Here is a 17,160-nt window from a genome sequence, read left to right on the forward strand (position 1 = left end):
AAACCTGTGTGTCAGTCTCCGGTGGCCATTCCGTAATGACTAATAAATCGTATAAAATGTTTTCCTCTTCGCCTTCCATTAAGCTGTCTTCGGCCATGATTGCCACAGCTGTCAGAAATGTCTCCTACGGCAAGCGCAGCGAGACAAAATGTAGCGAGACCACACAATTTTACAGTAGTGGTCCTCCCTAAAAATGTGGTGTTTTTTGTTCCTGCATTCACCTTGCATAGTATAATGTTAAATTTATATTAAAAAAATTAGAAAAATTTTGCTTACACAGTTTTTAAACCATATTGCCGTTGATGCGGAACTATTGTGATTCTTCTGTTTTGACGTTCTCTTAACCTAGTTGCACCAGCCGTTGCCTCTGAGCACGTAACATCCGGTCGGGTAGCAGTCGTTGCAGTAAAAATGGCAGCCTTTTCTGGTGAGTTTTTCTTGTTAATTTAATTAATCTCTACTTGTTCAGTGGCTATTTTAGTAGATAATGATTATTAATAACCAGACCTTCGCTCTGAAACATTAAGTGTGTGTTTTACAAACTCAGAAATGGGTGTTATGCCTGAAATCGCGCAGGCTGTGGAGGAGATGGATTGGCTGTGAGTTACATTATACTGTTTGCCAAATCATCCATAGCAGTAATTCCTTGTTCTTTTGTTCCTCCCTCATTCTATCTGCAAAGTTTATGCTTATTATTTTATTGTCTTAATTATAGACTACCAACAGATATCCAAGCAGAGTCCATTCCCTTGATTCTTGGTGGAGGAGATGTTCTTATGGTAAGCTTCCTCCTGTGTACAATGGCTTGAAAAAGTATTTACACCGCTTGAACTGTTGAACTTTTGAAATAATTCGTGATGGTTAATATGTTTTTGGTTTGATTTAGGCGAACTTTGACTGAGCCACTCCAAGATATTCTAGTAACTAGAACTGGTTGTAAGGGTTGTAATGCTACAATTTGAACCTCAAGAAGGTTTTTGTGTAGGCCTGTCTCTATGAAACTTAAGCTTTTATGTTAAAAATTATTGACAATCTAGTTTGGCATGAATATTTTTGGAAGGCGTTGTAAATGTATCACTTTCAAAAAGCCGACACAAGTATGTTACAGACTCTGAAATTTCTTATTCGTTCTTATTACAGGCAGCAGAAACTGGTAGTGGAAAGACAGGAGTAAGTAGAGCCGCGCTTCATTTGAAATCATACACAGCAAACATACACATCAGGTTGAGGTTTGTAGAACAAGTTCAGTGTGCTATAAGTATTTCTTCCCCTTTGATCACCAGGCCTTTAGTATCCCAGTCATCCAGATTGTCTACGAAACCCTGAAGGATCAGCAGGAGGGCAAGAAGGGCAGAGCTGCTGTCAAAACTGGGGGAGCAAGTGAGATTTATTTATTTATCTATCAGATAGAATTCTCTTCTAATATTACAAAACATATTTATTTATTTATTTATCTATCAGATAAAATTTTCTTCTAATATTACAAAACATATCCAAAGTTTAACTAAAGTTATTTTGAATTTGTTTTTCCTGCTCATAATCTTTGCTTCATCCTAGTTTTCAACACCTGGCAGATGAATCCATATGATCGTAGCCCAGCCTTTGGTAAGAGAAGTTTAAGAGAACCCATCTGCATTAAAAGACAGCCCAACTGATTTTATGACAAACACTTTAAAAACTGCAGCTTTGTAATTTGCAACACGTCTTTCTTTGCTGGTCTGCTTAGCAATTGGCCCCGATGGACTCTGCTGCCAGAGCAGGGAGTTCAAAGAGTGGCACGGCTGCCGCTCCACTAAAGGTGTCACAAAAGGTCAGTGAACATGATTTTTAATTATTTACCAAACTACTATGAATAAGAGAAACCTATATTCATAATACTTATTCGATTGGATTATATGTAGGGAAGTACTGCTATGAGGTAACCTGCCATGACCAGGGTCTCTGCCGGGTGGGTTGGTCTACCAGTCAAGCTGCTCTGGATTTGGGTATGCGTTGAAAAATCTCCAGCCTACAAAATTAAACTAAAAATCTTGTCAGTTGTACAGTAACTGAATTGTAAATTGTCGTGTTTCTCAGGAACTGACAAGTATGGCTTTGGTTTTGGTGGGACCGGAAAGAAATCCAACAACAAGCAATTTGACAGCTATGGGGAGGTAGAAATTACTCCTCTGCTGTTGCAAAACATAATCAGTTTGTGAATATTTTTTGGTTTGTTTGCTTGTTTTAAATTTCATCTGCCTTTCCCTCCTTGCAGGAGTTTACCATGCATGACACTATCGGGTGCTACCTGGATTTAGATAAGGGGCAGATCTCCTTCTCTAAAAATGGTGCATCATAATTATTCATTTTTGAATCATAAAAGATGTAGGCAACATGTTGAGCTGTTGATGGTTAGTAACATTTTCTCGTTTCATTTTCCTAGGAAACGACCTGGGATCGGCTTTTGACATCCCTCAAAATTTAAGCAGCCAGGGCTTTTTTGCTTCGTGCGTCCTAAAGGTATGTCCAGGCTCATTTAAGTAGAAATACTTCATAGTAGAAATCAAAAACTAAGTACCATGTAGCCATGGTGCCATACAAGCCTACTTTTTTCCGTCTTGCTAGAATGCTGAGCTGAAGTTCAACTTTGGAGGAGAAGACTTCAAACATCCCCCTAAAAGTGGGTTTGTCGCTCTGGATCAGGCATCAGAGAGTCACACCATTAAATCCTCCCAAATGGGTAAAGGAACAGCATTCCAAGTTTAATGTTGAAATGGAAATAATATTAATTCCCTTTTATAATAAAGGCTTTTTTCCATATTTCTGATATTACAACAATATCCAAGAGGTCCACTGTTTATTCATTTTTGATAATTTTGTGAATCTGCAGGCAGTGCCAAAGTGGCTCAAGTGAAGGCTTCATCAAACATGCCCAAAGCCCTCATCATTGAGCCATCCAAAGAGCTGGCAGAGCAAACCTTCAACAATGTCAAGCAGTTTAAGAAATATGTGGAAAATCCCAAGCTAAGGTATGATAAACAATGGTGGAAACCGCATGTCTGTATTTGTAATTCCAAACTACTGCCAGCAGATGGAGCCAGAGTGTTAGTGTAATCTTCTTCAATCAGCATTTGCTAAGTTTCCTCACCTGTGATTACAGGGAGCTTCTTGTGATCGGGGGTGTTGCAGCTAAAGAGCAGTTAGCAGTTCTGGAACAGGGGGTATGTAATATCTATAGGCTTAACTGGTTTAAATGTAAAACACACAAACTAAAATACGCAAGTTTTCATTCTTTTCTTGTTTCTTTTTCTCTTGTTTTTTTTTTGGTTACTTTCTGTGTACTTGATTCTGTGTACTTGATTCTGTTATCAGGTAGACATAGTGGTGGGAACACCTGGAAGACTGGATGATCTTGTTTCCACTGGAAAACTCAATCTGTCCCAAGTCCGTTTCCTGGTTCTGGATGAGTGTGTATGTGCAACACATCTGCAAAATTTCAATCCACTTTAAAAACATAAAGTTCTCACTTCTTATGAAAGGCATTTTCAATTTATTTTGTTTTTTTCTCTTTTTTTATTATAATGACATAGCTCATTAAATTTTAACATGTATCGGGGTTCACTTTGTCTTCAGGATGGTCTCCTAACAGCCGGATATACAGACTTCATCAATAGGATCCATAAACAAATCCCTCAGGTGACCTCTGATGGCAAGAGACTGCAGGTATCATTAATGATGATGTTAAGGATTGTAATCATAATGCAAACCACTAATCTAAGTAGAGATGCATGATGTTAGGAAATTATGCGGTTTGTGATGTGATTGTTGAATATTTCCATGATGATATTAGTTTCAATAAACCCACATTTTTCTCACTTATCTTTAGCTCTAAGAGTCAGTGAAGAAAATGCTGAAATTACAATTCTTGCAGGGTGCTTAGAGATTGACTGCCCTTCTCCAATGCTTTAATATTTTCAGTTTAGGTGTTTTCCATCAGATTTAAAGCAAGTTTGAACTCTTCTGAAAAAAAAAAAAGTCTCTACTGAATCTTAAAAATCAATGCCACTTACTCTTCCCAGGTCATTGTGTGCTCCGCCACACTGCATTCCTTCGACGTGAAGAAGCTCTCTGAACGCATCATGCATTTTCCCACTTGGGTGGACCTTAAAGGTGAGGACTCTGTCCCGGAATCCGTCCACCATGTGGTGGTGCCGGTCAACCCAAAGGCTGACCGACAGTGGGAGCGCCTTGGCAAGAACCACATCCAGGTGAGATACAAAAGAGATCACATATTATAGTGTTAAAGGTTGGTGAGGAAAGCTTTTGTTTTTATTCCAATCTGCTTTCCTTTGGTTAGACTGATGAAGTTCATGCCAAAGATAACACCCGACCAGGAGCCAATACACCAGGTAAAGTCTATGTCATGTTTTACCATATTCTTAATTAGAAAGGATGCATTTTTTTTTCTTCCAGTGAACATTACAAATATTTCTGTTTACCTTCTTGGTTAGAAATGTGGTCAGAAGCTATCAAGATGCTGAAGGGCGAGTACACGGTCAGGGCCATCAAAGAGCACAAAATGGACCAGGCCATAATCTTCTGTCGCACCAAGATCGACTGCGACAACATGGAGCAATACTTCATTCAGCAAGGAGGAGGTGGACAGACATTTTAAAATTCAGCACTGATTTGCAAATATTGTTATTGAATCATACATTTGGAATGCGCTTTCTTCAGGTCCAGACAGCAAAGGTCATCAGTTCTCCTGCGTTTGCCTTCATGGTGATCGAAAGCCGAATGAGAGGAAAAATAACTTGGATCGCTTCAAGGTGAGAACCAAAGACGAACACGACTTTCTGATGCGGTTTAGCCAGTTGGTAGACATTTTAAGGCCCTCTTGTGTTCATAGAGAAAAGATGTGAAGCTGCTGATCTGCACAGATGTGGCCGCCAGAGGAATCGACATCAGCGGCGTTCCTTACGGTACCGATTTTGTCGTTGCATCTGCTTTATTCATATCGGTGCTTCTGCCACCTGTTCTCACAACGTCCTGTTTCTCCCTTCACAAATTCAACAACAGTGATTAATGTCACCCTGCCTGATGAGAAGCAGAACTATGTCCATCGTATCGGCAGAGTTGGTAGAGCAGAGAGGTAAGCTCTTTGGAGTCTTGCATCAGGACAGAGCAGACTTCTGAAGACAATTGATTGCACTGAACTTTATTACAGTTGTCAGGGTAAAGGAGGCTGAATATATATGGACATCCCATTGGTTCACGTGTTAAAATGATTCTACTTTATTTTGTACTCTACTTTTTGTTGGTTTGATGCACACTATTCCAGTAAAATACATATTTGGTTGAGAGGATATATAATATTTTCTTTAACTTTCAGGATGGGACTTGCCATCTCCCTAGTTGCTATGGAAAAAGAAAAGGTAATCTAGGCGACATTAATCCCAATATTCAGTTTGAGCTCCTCTGTTTTAATGCATGTAGGTGCATCTTTCATCCCTGTAGGTGTGGTACCATGTTTGTCAGAACCGAGGGAGAGGCTGCTACAACACCCGACTGAAGGATGAAGGAGGGTGCACCATATGGTACAACGAGAAAGAGGTGAGCAAAATGAATCAGTCCGACGCAACAAAGTAAAAGTGGTGTATGAAAAGGTTCGCCTTGCTCGATTAAGGAGTTTTTAAGGTGATGTTTAGAAGCACATGTGTTTGTCTTTCTGGCAGATGCTTCTAGCACAGGTCTCATTTGCCCTCATTTGTCTCTCCCCTCTTTCCTGTTATCCCAGCTTCTGTCTGAAATCGAGGAGCATCTGAAATGCACCATCACTCAGTGTGACACAGATATTAAAGTACCTGTAGATGAGTTTGATGGAAAAGTGACTTATGGACAGCGCAGAGCTCTGGGAGGTATCTGTCACCATTTGCGTCTTTATAGAAGTGATAAATATTTACCAACTGCAGTTTCTTACCAACAAGCCTGTTATCCTTCCGCAGGCGGAAACTATAAGGGTCATGTGGATGTTCTGGCCCCGACAGTCCAGGAGTTGGCCGTCCTTGAGAGAGAAGCTCAAACATCCTTTCTTCATTTAGGATACATGCCAAACCAGCTGTTCAGGGCCTTTTAAACAAATAACATGATGGCGCTTCAGGCTTCTACCATTAATTGAAACACTCACTTTCTGAAATGGCGGAGTATGAAGATTTGTGCTGCTTAATGGGCTACAGTTATAAAAAAGGGGTCGAATTTTTATTTTATTTTCCAATTCAAAAGTTTGAAGTTTGGTTTTTGAGTCTAGTTTGAAGTATTTTGTTTTAAAATATGCTAAAGTTTGCAGTTCAAGTGAAAGAATGACTGAAAGAGATTGCTGTCTTTGGTTCTCACCTTGAAGCTGTTGCTCAGGGATACGAAAATTAATCCTGATCACTGATTTTTTTTCTTTTTTTTTCTGAAATAAATTGTTGTAGGCTGTTGAGTTTGGTTTCTCTGTCCAGTTATGGTAAATGAAACTGTTTAAATATAGCTGAATGGATCTATTTACGTTTATTATTGAATCACAAATAAACTTTGATTAACCACACTATTTATTAAATTAATATTGGGTTTTTTTGGGGGGCGGGGGTTAAACCCCACAAATATACTAATTTCATTTTTTTTGCAAGTTTTAGCACCTCTCCACACGATCTAGTACCAGTGAATATGGTAATATTCTAACTTTTTTATGTATTAAAAATGATGGTTCATTGGTTTTATGTATTATTCCAGTTTTCTAAGAACCTGAATTTTATGTTCAAAATTCAAAGAAAAATCATGCTGCATCCCCTTGTGTAATGTCAGTGATGATCGTTGTTTGGGGGTTTTTTGTAGATGCACCCATATACAGTCAAGTCTTTTTATAATAGTAGTCAGGATATGCTCCATGCTTGGGTAAAGCTTCCCATGTCAGTGTTGAAGGTTTGTGTGTTATTCCAGAGAATAGTATTTAGAACAGTTAAAAATTAACTGTCAATATTGTGTGAGAATCTAATTACAGATTAAAAATCACATGATCTGTAATCGCATAATTTTTAAAACTTAGCTGAAGCAATTTCAAAACATATATTCATTTTTAGGCCTGAAAACAAATTATGTATTGAAAAATGAGGTTCTCGTTTTGTAAAATGCATTAACAGTATTTTTTTTATTTGTTTATTTATTCATTTATTCTTTTAGGTTATTTTTCACAGATATCAGTCTGCCAGTTCAGAAAGGTTAAAAAGCAAATAAGCTACAATACCAAGCTTGGGCTGTAAGTGGCGCTCTTTGCCGACAGAAATTTTGATTCCTTCTTTCATGAGGGCTCACAGTTAACCTCATAATTGCATTTAAATACATGTTTCTGTTCATGTAAGAGGAATTTAAGCATTTAATGAGCTTTCAAAAAAATAGGATAAGTCCGGTTTGTCTGCAATTACACATTTTAAAATGACAGACGATACCAAAATGTTGCACTTGACGTAAAACTATTTATTGATCGCACATGTTCTGAGTTAAACGTCATGAATGTTTTCATTGTAATCTAATTTTTGCACGTTGAAAATTGTCACATTTTTATGTGCCTTAAAACGTCAATCACGTTTTAATGCAAACATACTTAACAATTTATGGGAAGAGTATGAATATTGCAGACGGAGAAGGGAGAATTTGATAAAAGTGAGCCTCTCCACTCCAAAGATATTAACATAAGTTTTCTTTTTCTAAGGTTTTTCCCTTCTTTCCATCCTTCCTACATCAAGGAGCTGTTTTTCCAAGACTGTGAAGGTTAACTAGATAACTGTAAACCATAATGTGTGTCATAAAAGACTGACAAACCCTGTTTCAGGAAAGATAGTAGTAAAATGCAAGTATGTTGCCTAAAACGAGGATGTGTGAAGTCAATAGTGTACAGTGAGATAGTACATTGCTATTTAAAGTTTAATGGTAGCACACTTTGACATTACAAATGAATAGCATTTTTTTAAATAGTCATAATATATTAAACAAGAAGTTAACATTTATTAACATTAACTATGTTAATAAATAACATTAATAATGTTAATACACATAATTATAAAATATTAATTTAATTTTCAAAAGTGTGTTAGAGTAGTTTTTCTGATTTGTTCTTTTTTGTAGATTTTTGTTTATAATTATTTTTAGTTGATTCTTTGAATGTTTTGATAATTACTCCCTCTGGTTTGGGAAGCTGTGCAGCTGGAAGGGTTTTTGCTCTCACTTTTTGAGTTTTGGACAACGGATGTGTGGCAACAGTGTACTGTATTCTGGGAACACCTGATTAGCATCTCAAAAGTTCAAAACCACTTGAACTGTGACCCCAAATCCTAGTGGAGTTGAAAAGGAAGCTACATGGATGCAGTGCACAACCAACAAGCGGCGAGGAGAAAATTCAAACCATCTCAAAAGCACATGTGATGAATCATTGCATGTGAACAACAACAACCAATAGTGTCATCCAGGACATGTTGCTGTGGAACATCATGTCTGCTGCAGGTATTGAGCAGTTAGCATGATAGCCGACTGTCATTCAAAACAATCCTCAGTCAGAGGCGATTTCAGATTGCTTGCGAGACTGGCTGCTACCTGCACATAGCATCATCATTCACAGCGACTCATTTAAGATACTTGGATTACACGAGTTTGGAAAACAGTCAATATACCCTTTGAAGTAAATACAGTATTTTTTTAAGTGAATTGAACTGAATTTACTTTTCTGGTGTTTATCAATCGAAGTATGTAGCGTACCACAAAGGCCTGTTTGGTAAAAAAAAAAAAAAAAAAAAAAAAGAAAGAAACAAACTTCATTCAAATCCTAATTTCTTCTTTCTTTTTTCTTCTTTTCTTTAGGCAAATTAACTTTATTTTTTAAGACCGACGGAAATACTTAGGGTAACCCACGGAGCTTGACTCGGAGCTGGAGACGCCCATTTTCAGTCGGCGCCCGCCCCGGCTGCTGGAACGGTTCCTCCTTCTCTACGAGCGTTGATTGTCAGCCTGAATGTCGATCCGCGCCGCTATTCCACCGCAACAGGTAAATTATTAAACATCATTTTACTGCTTAAAAAAAAGGGAAAGGAAAGGAAAAACACCACATAACGTAGCACCTCTTCCAATTAGTTGTCGTGAATGTGATGTGGATTTTTTTTTATGATTATTTATTAAACCTGTTCCTTTGAGGTAGGTGGGATGTCCTGCTTTTATTAAATGAAATACGCAGCCTAAAAGCGATGCGGCGACGCGTGTTAACGCCGTGGGTTGATTTGCTGCAGTGGACCTGCCGTCCTGACAAGATGTGGGTTTTATGAAACCTGTCCTGAAAAGCAACCTATTGTCTGCGTTTGAGAGAAGGGAACACACCATATGGCTACAAAAAAAAATAAAAATGTTTCCTGTAAATGACAAACTTAAAATTAAACTTCCTAAGTCATAGTCTGTTGACTGCAAAAACGCGATTTTGTTGTCTGATGAGGGCTAAAGGGGATTAATACTTTAAGTGATTTTCAACTAATTATCTTGAGATGTCGTGTCACATGACATCACTGTTTGAAGACAACACATCTCCTTCTGGAGGTTAATAATCCCGTTTCCCGAGAAAGAGACTCAATTTGACGCCGACAGTGACCTGGTAAATCATTAAATCCAGATTTATAAAGGAGGGAAAATACACCTGAAGCGTAACCTGTTTATTTATTTTGTTATAGTGCGGTAGTTGTATCTATTATCTTACTGCTGTATCCCTTTGCAGCACCTGACAGGTAAGCTTGTCTTCAGATGAGAGCCTATTTTCAATACTGAACTTGACAACTGGAACAAATTAAGCTGTTTAGGTAGGCACACTCACTGCAGTGGAGAAGACGAATTATAGAGATAGCTTACAGTGTGTCTTGAGTGTGTGTGTGTGTGTGTGTGTGTGTGTGTGTGTGCATTGGTTCTTTTGCTGCTTGGAGGTTTTCTTTGCTGAAGTGGCAAAGTCCATTTAAACCGCAGCAGTTGTGACATCTGGCCCAATCTCAGCTGAGGCTGTTAAGTATCCACCTGCCAAGACATGACATAACCACAGAGCCTTGCAGGAATATTCATACTCTGACATGTGACAGGCCAACACAAGTAGAGCAATATTGTAAACTGGATGACTGGATTGTTTTCTGCATTTTTTTCCCCTGGCCATTTGTATTTAGCCCCTCTGTCAAAACTTTACAAAACCATTTACAGCTGCAAGTCTCCAGCGGCTTTACACATAGGAACACTGAAACAACTCTCTTATTCTTTGTAAAAGAAACGTCTTCAGTTCAGTAAGATTAAATCTGTGAACATCGCCTTTTCTGGGCCACAAATTCTCAACTGGACTTTATTCATAAACATAAATACGCTTTAATCCTAACCATTCCATTCTAGTTCTGGCTGTATGTTTAGGATTATTTTGTTATTGAGGCACTTTTCTGAGATTGCCCTGAAATGATCTCACACCATCTAACCTTCAACTCTAAACAGTTTACGTGTCTTTGTTGAAGAAAATCACCTCCTCTGCATGTTGCAGCTACCGCCGTTTTTCTCTGGGAAAAAGATTTCTCTCCTTGCCCTGGCCAGACAGTGTTGATGGACTGCCATGTCTTATAACCCGTGTGACGCTCTTAATATTTTCATATGATGGTAAATGATTGCACTGCATTTAATTTATGAGTATCAGAGATTATACAGGAATTAAGGTCACACTTTTTGTTATCTGTTCAAAACTCTTGAAAACAACCTAGCATTTTTGTTGCTTTTCAAACATCTTTGTGTTTTCCCACCACATAACATTCCAGTGAAACCCAGTTGATGTCTGTGGTTGTAATGTGACAAAATGTGGAAGAAGGGATTGAGATTTTTTGCAAGAGGTCATACACAAGTCCATTGTCCATTTATTGTGGTCATACAAGTGGCCAGAAAAGGACTTCCAGTGTCAAGTTTTTTCTGACATTTTCATATAAATATATATGGACATACAGTAAATACCAGTTAATTTGACCTTAATCATAAGGCAACAAAACTAAACAAAAATAAAAACATATAGAAAAACCGCTGAGGTAGGACATGCTGTTATGTGTATTGGGGGGATGGAGAATCTTATGTTAAAGAGAAAACAGTTATTTATTGAGTTGACCTGTAACTGTGACATAAAGATATGAATGAGTGTCCTAGCAGAAACGTCCTGGATTTTACCAGAACAGAGGAAGACGTATATGTCTGTGTGTCTGTGCATCCGTCTGCTCTTGTGAACTGGCAAAACACACAGTGCTTACACTCACACACACGCGCGCCCCCACGCACACACCCACACACACACTGGGGTCTTTATTTCCACAGTTCCGCAAGGCTTCCTGGACTGTGTCAGCCAGAACAGGCCCCTCTTCTGTGCTTGCAGGGTGTGTTGGACACACTTGTGCACACAGGCCGAAGCATTGATATGCCACATCCATCTAGCCTGGAGTGGTGCACACAGGTGTCAATCAGCATGCTGGTTAGAGTGAAAGGATCTTTGATTTGTTCGTGACCTCTGTGTGATGGGCCAGGAAACAAATCCACTATCCCTCTTTTGATATACCCAATGCCTCAAATCCAGCTTGGAAACTGTTTATATAGAAAAAAAATCTAAACACAGCGAAACACGTTCTGTTGATATAAAGGGTGTCTTTGTTTCCTTTTGTTGATTCATTATTGGATCTATCCAGGATATGTCCTGTTTAAACAGTGAAGGCTGTCTTCCATAGCCAACAGGAGGTAATATACCTCACACACTTCAAGACATTCAAGTGTTTGTGCATGAGGGCGGATAAGTGTGCTAAATACTACACGAGTTTGCATACGACAGTTAAAGGCACACATAAACAGCACATCCAGGTAATTTTTTTTTTTGTATGTGTGTGCTTTACAACAGTATTGTAAAAAAAAAATGTCCAAACTGCATCTTAGTATGATTTTTATGTGGGGTATCAGTGTGTGCATTATTGATGTCACAGAAGATTGTCTGGAATGCAAGAATTGCTGGCTTATATATTAAGTGTCATAAATTCACAGTTTGCATGTCAGAGTGCTGTTTAGCCTATTGCACTCGCTGCAGTAAATATACACACCTCACATAGATTAAAGTGTTTCAAAAATAATGCTGACATAGCAATGTTTACCAACAGTGTCACAATCACATGGTTTTGTAATGTTGAGCCCCAGTGATGAAGCAACATAGTAGTGTACCATTGTGGACTGGATGAAAAAAGACAGCTTGATTTCAATTGTATTTTTCAAAATAATCTGCAATCTCTTCCCATTTTTCCAGGTTTATTACTGGCAAGAGTCTTTTTTAGAGGAGTCTAACATTGGTCAGCGGCGTGACAGGAATTGACCAGGGTTGCCTAAACCAACCCCGTTGCAAATATACATTCGAATTCAAAGTTTCACATTCAAGTCTACATCCCAAACTCAAACCTAAACTGCCTCAATTCGAAGTCATTCTTACAAAAAAAGACTGAATTGTGAATGTTTCCTGAATTAATTAGAAAAGCTTAAAGGGTTTGTGTTCTCTCATGCTTCTAATTTATTTTTAGAATTTTATTTTGAAATTCGATCCGTGCCTCCCCCAAGCCATGAACAGGTTTGTCCATAAATTACTCCATAGATTAAATCAGGAGCATGCAGGGAAAGATGCCACAATGGGTGGTTTAGTGCTCTTAAGTAAGTGGCAGAGCTGGTGTGTACAGACACTATTTTATATTACGAAATAATCGCAGTGTCCCCTGTAGTCTCACATTAAAAAACAGGAAAGACAAATTTAAGCAAACAAAAGGGGAAAATCTCCCTTTCTTTTCTAAATTGTGGTAGGGAGGGGGATCCTGGACAATTGCTGAAGAATAAACCTGAATTAATAGGAAGGAAAAGATTACACGTTTGAATCTGAACTTTGGAGGATTTTAATATTTTTATCAATTGTGCCAATTTTCTCCTGACAGAGCTTTGTAAATATAACCTGCACTTTCTGCAGCCATGAATCCACATTGGTTTCTGCTACAGGCTTTATAAGGACATTTCTTTACTTTAGTAACATTCATACATTTTCATCCTAGCCACTTGAGTCTAAGCCTCTGCTTATTTTTCCTAAGCTCTGCATGATGAGTAAGGTAGCAATAGAGGTACCAGCACCGTCTGACTGTCAGTCAGTAGTTAGCTACATTTAACTCAGTGCCTCAGGTAATGTTTTCCATGAAAATAAGACTCCTTATTATCCAGTGGCCTCTCCTTACCCTCTGTATCCACATAAACATCTCTCTCCATTACGTCACAGTGATGACGCTCTGTTATTAAAGCAGCTTCTCTCTGCTGCTGACCAGCCCACATATTTTTTCTGACAGACTGGGAGCTTTTAGCGCAAAGAGTCATAGCAATGGTTCTGTATGTGTAGCCTTAAAAAAGTACTAGCTTACTTAAATTTGCTGCATCATTAAAAACCAAAACCAAATCCTTTTGAATTTGACAGCAGAGGTTTTATTTTATGTCATTCTTCTTCCAAGAATAAAAGGGAATTGAGATTTGTAAACCAGTAGGGTCTCAACCACAAAGGTTTGGAATAAGCCAAATTCATTGCTGTCAGCTCCTTCCAGGACTGAAGTTTTGTAAAACATTGACCTGGCAGTTTTGATGTTAAATTTTATTCACTCCCCAACCCAAAGTGTTAATTGTTACTTTTAGTTTCACTGAAAATGTGTCTAGTCATTCTAAAGTGTTTGCAATGGGGGAAAAAAGGTAATTTTTTCTAGACTTGAAACATTTAAGAGCTTTTTCTCTCTGTTACTGTTCAGGGACCAAAAACATAGACTAAATCCCTTCAAATTGTTTTAGTTTTCATGTAGGCATTGTAGTAACAGCTATTAGATGGGTAATTAGTTGGCTGTCTGCTGGTGCCTGCAGTCGGCTGCTCACCAAACATGATGCTTGGCGCTAGGTGCTCTTTCATTTCACACATGATGAGTGTCCACATTCTTTCATAACCGGAAACACACTCTAAAGGCTTTATATGTCGAGAGCAAGGGGAAAACCTGGTTGCCTTTCTTCAGCTTGCTAACCAGCAACGCTCAGCAATAGCTGTGTTACTCAATGCAGTTTAATAATCAGTAGAGATGGAGAAAAGCATTAAACTGTATGAGCCGGATGATGGGGAAATTTGCTCGGTTTTTCTAACTGTGACCTTTTAAATTGTTGACATACCTTGATGCTGCTTATGAATTCTGTGCTTTTTTTCACTTCTCTACCGATTTATCACATTTCTAACAATGAGTGATGTTAGTTTAACAGAAATGAACGGTTGGCTTTTATCTAAAATCCAATACAACCAGGAAATAGGTGGATTTTTGAGGTATTAGATGCAACGCATGTGAGACAAACTGAATTATCTCTTGTCTCCAGCTAAGAAGTTGGTGCTTACTAGTTTGTTTTTGTTTTTTTTGCTGAAGCCACATCTGTCAAAATAAGCAAAATAAAATAAATAACACACAGACACAAACCAAAGCAGCCTGTTTCTCACACACCATCACTTCAGCAGCCTGTCTTCTGTTGACATCATCTGTCTCTGTTTTCTCTCTTCCCTTCCCATCTGTCCTTTTGCCATTATCATCCTTATTAGCCATTCACTGTTTTTCCATTGCATTTCTGGAAAGTGATTGGTTTTGTCTTACTTTTTTCCTTCCCCTTTTTCAATATTTTTCTCCTTCGTTCACCCCAAACAGATTCCTATACCTCTGTTACTTTGTGACTCACACACAATCACACTTGGATCTCTGTCTTTTTTTTCTGCAGATGTCTGATAGCTAGCCAACTGAGTAGAGGACCTCCCTCTCTGCTGGGAGCCTTCCACCTGCAGCCATGAATGGTGAGGAGACAGTTTAAAATCTTGTGCATGATGTGCATCTCTATTGAAAATACACAGGGATGAAGAAGTAAATAAAATTACACTCAACAGATATGAGGGTAGGTATTTCAGGGCCTATTTTTAACATTATGATTGTTTATTTATCGTTCAGGCCATCAAGACAAAGTAGTTCATTGATTTGCTGCCAGTAACAATTACTTGTCTTTGTACTATGTTGGTCTACTGTAGCTTATTGGTCTGCATTCAGGGATAAAAGGTCTTATAGGACTTATACTAAGTCCTTTTTTTATTTTTTGTTTATTCATGAAATTGGTCCCATATTAAGTTTTCAATTTGAACACAAAACTTTCATTGCTTTTGGGTAAAATATAATTTTTTTGGTCTCTATTCCCTGTACTGAAACCTTTGTTTTGTTGTCTTTAGACATGGCTTAAATTTTTTTTAGACTGATTATGATCTAAGTTGCTACATATTGGGAAAAAAAATGTGCAAAACTTAGTTTTCCTCATACTATTATTGCTGTTATTTTCCATTCCATGAAATAGCAGAGGAAGAAAAGAAAAGCAGTTTGCATTTCTGTGCTCTCACTGAAGCAGTTTCTCAAAGTCAATTCCTCAACCACGTGGACAGTATGCAGCAAGCCTTTAAAAAAAACACACACGCACAGGTAACTTGGGTATCTAAAACGCTGCAGTGTGCAGAGACCATTGATCCACCATCTGGAACATAAACCGATGAGTCTCAGGTGAAGTGTTTGATATGTAAATATTGAGGAAAGCCTTGCAGTGTTCTCCTCCATAGACGGGAGTGGTACACTCAGGGGACAGACTCGAGTATCTCCCAAGTGAGGACATTACAGTACCTAGACAACAGCACACAGGCCAACAAAGGGAAAAGTCAGAAGGCAGAGTCTATGTGCAGCAGCTGCTGTGGAGGCGAGATGCGGTGCAGGTGCTTTAAATTCAGCTCCAGTGATGTTGCTATAGAAGCCATTCTATATGTGTTTACAGTGGTACTTTAACTGTTATTAGTCCATTTCATGTCAGTGGTACTGGTGAGACCTCTGATCTGAGGATTTATTATATCTGAGCTGCTTTAGTGAAGTTGTTTTAAATGCACTGAAGAAAACAGATAACAGTGGAATTAATAAATTGTAATAGTAGAGTTCAGTATCTTCCACCATGCCTGCCTTTTAGTCAGCAATTCCCTGTTCCCTCACTATACAAAACTGTCTGTGAAATTCCGGAAATATAAAACCAACTGCCTTCAGAAGTTAACAAAAGGAAAATAGAGACAATCTGGATACATTTTGCATAAATGCAGCTGTTGTGTGAAGGCCTCAGAGGTTTGTTAGAGAACATTAGTCGAGAGGTCAGGGACTAAGTTGTAGACACATTTAAGATGAATGTGCACTCCACAAATCTGACCTTCCTTAAAGATTGATTATAAAAAGTCTTTATTTATTTATCTTTATTTTATCACAAATTAATACTCAATCACCAGTATTAATTTGTGAGCAATAACGTAAATGTTAATTCAATGACATTAGCTGCTGGAAATTAGACACAAGTGTCAGTGAGTCTTTCTCTTTGCGCTGGATTTATTACGGTAGCAATGCATAAATCTGGCATGTTTTCATGTGGCCTATCATAGAACATAGAACACTATAGGTCTCCAGCAGCACAAATGTCAATCCGTAGTGGCCTCTTTTGAAGCTTTGCACTGTCCCAGTTACTCACAGACCATCAGGCCTGCTCTGATACATGCAGCGCGGTGACTGACAGGCTGTGGATGTGGCCATGCTAGCTGCATGTCCCAGTGGCCCTGTGCTGAATGTCTTTTCATTTGCAATAACTCCAAACGGGGGGCTGGTGCAGCCATCCAGACAATGTGGAGAATACTCACATCTTTCTATGAGATTAATTACTTTCTTATTGTCTACAGCAGCTTTTTGCTGAAGATGCCAAAAGTAGGCCAGGCTCTCTGAGTTGCTATAGCATCAACTTTGTCAGGGGGGAAAAAAACGCACACCTGAACAGCTGTTGCTGCTGTGGTTTAGGGCAGCTTGTTTAGACAGAAATACCAGATTGTGGACAAGTTGTCTGCTTTTTGCTCACAACACTTTTTTTGGCTGCTTTTTGTGCTGCTATTAAATTCCAGATTTCTAAAGTGATATTCCTCGTCCGAGACTGTGTATAGCTGCCACAGTCTTGTAGGTTGTTTGGGTTTGTTGCCAGGGT

At 38.5% G+C, this 17,160-nt stretch overlaps 3 protein-coding genes across 5 annotated transcripts in view; 2 read left to right on the forward strand and 1 right to left on the reverse strand.

Annotated features, from left to right (window-relative positions):
- The window catches only part of nbas (neuroblastoma amplified sequence), a 163,040-nt gene extending 162,936 nt beyond the window's left edge, over window positions 1–104 (reverse strand). The window contains exon 1 of the mRNA XM_014469212.2: window positions 5–104. Coding sequence (XP_014324698.1) covers window positions 5–97 — 93 coding nt within the window. The 5' untranslated portion in view covers window positions 98–104. The remainder of the gene's footprint in view (window positions 1–4) is intronic.
- A 259-nt stretch (window positions 105–363) lies between these two features.
- ddx1 (DEAD-box helicase 1) lies at window positions 364–6,571 on the forward strand. Its single transcript, XM_005800246.3, has 26 exons — window positions 364–427; window positions 548–599; window positions 716–779; window positions 1,141–1,170; window positions 1,284–1,380; window positions 1,558–1,605; window positions 1,727–1,810; window positions 1,902–1,985; window positions 2,077–2,153; window positions 2,255–2,327; window positions 2,423–2,499; window positions 2,605–2,719; window positions 2,870–3,008; window positions 3,140–3,200; window positions 3,352–3,450; window positions 3,613–3,702; window positions 4,059–4,247; window positions 4,337–4,388; window positions 4,491–4,637; window positions 4,717–4,808; window positions 4,889–4,961; window positions 5,059–5,131; window positions 5,372–5,414; window positions 5,497–5,592; window positions 5,777–5,897; window positions 5,985–6,571. Exons 1-26 carry the CDS (start codon window positions 412–414, stop codon window positions 6,113–6,115), a joined length of 2,223 nt encoding a protein of 740 aa, XP_005800303.1. The 5' UTR covers window positions 364–411; the 3' UTR covers window positions 6,116–6,571.
- A 2,380-nt stretch (window positions 6,572–8,951) lies between these two features.
- The window catches only part of LOC102223116 (intersectin-2-like), a 34,741-nt gene continuing 26,532 nt past the window's right edge, over window positions 8,952–17,160 (forward strand). For all 3 annotated transcript variants that reach the window (XM_023347625.1, XM_023347626.1, XM_023347627.1), the window contains exons 1-2: window positions 8,952–9,055; window positions 14,848–14,920. In XM_023347625.1, the coding sequence (XP_023203393.1) occupies window positions 14,914–14,920 (7 nt within the window). In that variant the 5' untranslated portion in view covers window positions 8,952–9,055; window positions 14,848–14,913. The remainder of the gene's footprint in view (window positions 9,056–14,847; window positions 14,921–17,160) is intronic.

Source organism: Xiphophorus maculatus, chromosome 15 (assembly GCF_002775205.1).
Source record: "Xiphophorus maculatus strain JP 163 A chromosome 15, X_maculatus-5.0-male, whole genome shotgun sequence".
In the NCBI taxonomy this organism is placed as follows: Eukaryota; Metazoa; Chordata; class Actinopteri; order Cyprinodontiformes; family Poeciliidae; genus Xiphophorus; species Xiphophorus maculatus.

What these genes read in the sequence shown, in the direction of transcription:
- ddx1 (XM_005800246.3), top strand. An exon ending in TGTCAAAACTGGGGGAGCAA is followed by an intron (nt 1,381 to 1,557) that starts GTGAGATTTATT and finishes GCTTCATCCTAG; the next exon opens with TTTTCAACACCTGGCAGATG. An exon ending in TTGCTTCGTGCGTCCTAAAG is followed by an intron (nt 2,500 to 2,604) that starts GTATGTCCAGGC and finishes CCGTCTTGCTAG; the next exon opens with AATGCTGAGCTGAAGTTCAA.